Below are 4,560 nucleotides of genomic sequence, written 5' to 3'. Positions count from 1 at the left end.
TCACTGGGTGTAACTGTAAATAAGGATGGCTTTCATTTTTGAAGTTCAAAATGATGAGGTTTCTCCATTGCTTATGTGGTGATTGTGCACTGAGAGGCAGAGGGATGACAGCTGCCAAGGCCAGAAAAGGGTTTGGTGTTTGCGGGAGGGTGGCTGCAGTTAAAGTATTTTCTATCTCACTGCTATTCTATTTTTATAGTATAATTCACTCTTGCAAATCAAAACTGATTTTGTTACAGTGTACTCACACAGTAAAATCAGTAAGATCTTTAGTGCTTGAAACTTGGAGCACTTTTTTCAACACCATTTTCCAGGTTTAACATCAATTATTTTTCTCATGTGAGCAATGTCACCGCATTCACTTAACTGAAAGAGGAAATGTAGCAGGGGTGAGGGACTAATCCAGCGCTATAAAGGGAAATCTCCTGATGCCCTCAACTGAAGCTCTAAAGATCCTGGCTCCCATTCATAGCTCTCATTTACTTCATTCCAGTCCTTTATTTTATGCAAGCTGCATGTTCTGCATAGATCAGTCACAATATTAAACAGTGGAGACAGGGTGACAGTTGCCCATTTTGTTTGTTTGTAAACAACATAACTGGATGTAGCAACCTCCATGGTTTGGAGGGAGGGCCATAGGCTGCGAGGGAAATGGATTCTAAAGAACCCCTGGAAGCCAGTCTGTGTGCACACTCTTCGAAGGTAACTGTGGTTCCTCAGTATCTCTAAGCAGGGACATTCCAAAATGATGCTGTTTGATTTGAGTGATTTGATTTGAAGGGTGAGCCCTGGAGTTAACAGTGAGCTGTAATCCAGCAAGGTTTGTCCCTCCTTAGAAGTCATATCTTGTATCCACGAGCAGCTACAGCTCAAGGCCAAGGGATTGGCTTTTGATTTTGAAAGCTGCTCCTGGCTTCACTTCTTAGTGAATTCAAACACAGTAAAATCCCTTCTCCAGGGACATGGGTTTGTTCCTTTGACAAATAGCTGCTCCTGTCCCTCTGCCTCCGCACGACTCCACTCCCCCTTACCTCGGACCAGGACCGCCTTCCTCCCCCAGTGTTAAGCAAAATGGCATTTTAAACATGGGGAATCCTTAAGCTCTGAAGAACTTTCTGAAATGAGACAAAATTAGGATTGGTATCAGTAAACGTACATTTATATTCTGTGCTGGCCTCAAACCATATTTAACTTTTAACCAGGTTTGTTATGAGAGGGTTTGTAGCCAAGATCAACCTTACAAAAACACAAAGTGAACCCATTAAAAGATCTTAAGACCTCAGATTTCTGAGTATTTAACTCAGAAATGTGCTGAAGAAGCTAATGTTGATAGTGTTGTTTTCAAAGTAACTAATTTTTAACCTCAGTCTTTACCCAGTGTAAGATCTAGTTTATTTTTCAGACGTATACATTAATTTTCTATGAAATTGGTTATATGTGGCAAACAAAATCCATGTACAATATCAGTGTAGGCAACACCCTGGTATAATTTTCTTCTGCTTTTCTAGCATAGCTGACACATGATTTTTTTGTTGCACAAAATAATTTCATACTGCATTAGCTATATAAGGAATGTTTACAGAAAATGAGACCATAGTTTTGATTGCTAAAGCTCAGCACCAGGTGCATGTGGGCTAATTGTAATTAGATAATATTAACTTGTCTGTAAAGTGCCCTGGATTCACCAACAGTTATTCAGAATGTGTTCAAGCTTTAACCACTAGCAGCATGTGACTGGAATAGTGATTTCTGAAAGGTAATCAGCAGCTGGACTGGAACTTATTCTGAATGAAATCCTGCTCTCTGTTACTCATGATAGTATGCTGGGAATCGGTACTGATGCTGATTTCACAAGTGCAAGCAAAATAAGAAATTAAAGAAACTGAGTAGGGAATGACGACCTACTGTTGTGGTTTAAGCCGAATTGACCACTGGGGATGTGAGGCACCCCAGATGGGACTGACAGATGCTCTGAGAGTGAACAGTGTCTGCACAATATGCTGTTAATTTCAGTAGTTAGAAGAGGCCTAGCTAAGAAGCAAAGTTACTGGGCAAAATTGGTTCTGTTTTACCTCAAACCAGGACACCTACTCTGAGTTCTGTCAGTAGATCCTGCAGCCAGGAGAGACCACAGAATGATTGAGGTTGGAAGGTGGACCTCTGGAGGTCATCTGGTCCAACCCTCAGGGCAGGTTGCCTAGGATCGTGTAGATCTCCAAGGATGGAGACTCCACAACCTCCCTGGACACCCCGTGCCAGTGCTCAGTCACCCTCAACAGTGAAAAAGTGTTTCCTGACCAGAAGGAACCTCCTGTGTTCCAGTTTGTGCCCCTGGTCCTGTCACTGGGCACCAGGATCTGCTGCACTGTGCATGCCACCGGACTGCCCGTGAATCTTCTTTAACCTAATCCATGGCTCCTTTGGAAGAACATCCCATCCTGATTTAAACATTTCTAGGAACCACAGTCCAACAGACTTGGTAATTCTAAGCATAAATGATCGTACCTGGTAAATTATATATTTTTCTGGTAGCTTGAAGGGCCTTTTGTTGTCCTGCCATTGCTCTCCTTGTAGGCACTTGGAGATGTGCTCAGGTCTCCGTAGCACGTGGAATGAAACAGCTCTGAGGCTCTCTCACCATCAGGTGTGTTTCAGTCTTTCGGATACTCTCATAGCTCTTCTCCGAGTCCTTCATAGCGCAGCACTGCTCCCTGGGGATGGTGGCTGCAGTACTCCGGCAGCAGCTGAACCAGCGCCAAACACTGTTGCAGAGCCCTTCACAGAATCAAAGAATGGTCAGGGTTGGAAGGGACCTCCGGAGAACATCTAGTCCGACTCCCTTATGGCTATCTGTGAAAAAAACACATTAAAGCTTTTACTCACACGAATAAACTCATAGAAAATGAGCACCAGTCTTCATTACAACGCATGTCCCATCACTGCAAGTGCCAGCCGGGCCGGCCATTTTGCCGTGTCAGACACGCTGTCGCTGTCTCTGACAGGAGTATGTGCTGCCGGGTGTGTGCTTGGACTGTATGGAGGGATATCTTTCTAAAACGGGTTTGTTGTGAACCGTGAGCTTACAACTCTCTCTCCTGACGCCCATGTAGAGGAATGTTTGTAGCTTTCCTGTTAGATCTTCTGACCTTTTTTGCCTCCTTTCTTTCAGCGAGCCAAGCTATAGACCTGTACACAAACCGCTTCCAATGACAAACTAAGCTGAAGTCAAGAGCGTGATCTCTTTAAGAAATGATGTGCATTGATCAGAAAAGCAATAGTCAGTAGGGAAAACACAAAGTGTCCCTGTTTTACTTGTTGATGTCTCAGCGCCTGGGCAGGCAGGGGAGGAGGGGGAAGGCCGGGCCTGGCCCGAGTGGCAGCTCTGAGGAACACCAGCCGTCGGGCTTCCAAGTGGAGCTGGGAGAGGTGCAAGTTTATGGAGATTTCAGGCCAAATCTGCACTGGGATGGTTTCTGTGGGGCCAGCTTGCGATGCCAACTCAGCCAAGCCACAAGCAGCCCCCGAGAAGCCGTAAATAGGCTTCTAACAATGGATGCTGTAGCTGCCTTTGGTTGTAACTTTGTTCCGTTTTTCAGGCCTACAATTCTAAGCAACTATCGCTTTATCTTAAAGCTTGATTAAAGCTGATCACAAGTAATCCAACACACGCTATGCACGTTGCTCCTGAGGGGGAACAAATGGATTATTCAAGGGCACACTGGGAAGCTTTTGGAGAGTCTTGGCGCTGACGGTGCCGTGGGCTTTCCAGGAGGCCGAAGGCAGCCTGCCTGCAGGCAAACCGGGCAGAGGAGCCACTCGCTGAAGCAGGATTAGCCTGTATCTCTCTGGAAAGCAGTAAGAAAATGGGAACGTTGTCTAAGAGTTGAGTTGCTGGAAGTTTCTTTTGTGTTATTTGCACCTATTGTTATCTGCTGCCCCTCCACCCTATCTCTGATGCCAAAGGTGACTCTTGTCTCAAGGAAGCATCTCGAGGATGGTGATGGTTTGCTGAGCGGGTACCCACAAGCAGAAAATACTCATAGGAACAGTGATTGAGGGTCAAGTTAGTGACAGGTTACAGCTGGAAGGGACACCAAATTCCTGGTACAGTATTGATTTTCTGTACAATGGTACCTGACCTGTGAAGAATCTGTAAACTCTGTATTTTTGTTCTGTGTTAGCTAAAGGTTTTTAATCTCCCGCTTTCCTTCCTGTGAGCCACAGTAGGCAAAATCTGCTTTTTTAGTTTTGAGCCTTGCACTTCCAAAAGGATTTATGGGGTTCTGATACTTTAATACAATTGTGCACTAATGTGGGTTTGCTCTTTTTGCAAGCATCTTTACAGCAAACACACTACATAGAAAACTGAAGCTTATTAAAAACCAAGCATCTCAAGAATAAAACCCTTACTGGGACATCCCTGGAAGTACCATCTCCCAGAAGCAAGAGAAGGCAACAGCTTTGTGCCAGGGCATTAGCAGACGGATGACGTTTGCCCCCGTTAAATGGTTTGGCTGCCTCACTACAGTTCCTGCTTCATGAAATAGTCTTTTAAGAACA

General features: G+C 44.7%; 1 protein-coding gene across 1 annotated transcript in view; it reads right to left on the bottom strand.

The window, feature by feature from the left end:
• The window catches only part of KIF5B (kinesin family member 5B), a 68,942-nt gene extending 66,247 nt beyond the window's left edge, over positions 1-2,695 (bottom strand). Inside the window, exon 1 of the mRNA XM_009895124.1 lies at positions 2,639-2,695. Within this exon, the coding sequence (XP_009893426.1) occupies positions 2,639-2,695 (57 nt within the window). The remainder of the gene's footprint in view (positions 1-2,638) is intronic.
• Positions 2,696-4,560: the final 1,865 nt, after the last annotated feature.

Source organism: Charadrius vociferus, unplaced genomic scaffold (genome assembly GCF_000708025.1).
Source record: "Charadrius vociferus isolate BGI_N301 unplaced genomic scaffold, ASM70802v2 scaffold61, whole genome shotgun sequence".
Classification (NCBI taxonomy): domain Eukaryota; kingdom Metazoa; phylum Chordata; class Aves; order Charadriiformes; family Charadriidae; genus Charadrius; species Charadrius vociferus.
This window is presented reverse-complemented; position numbering and strand designations above follow the sequence as displayed.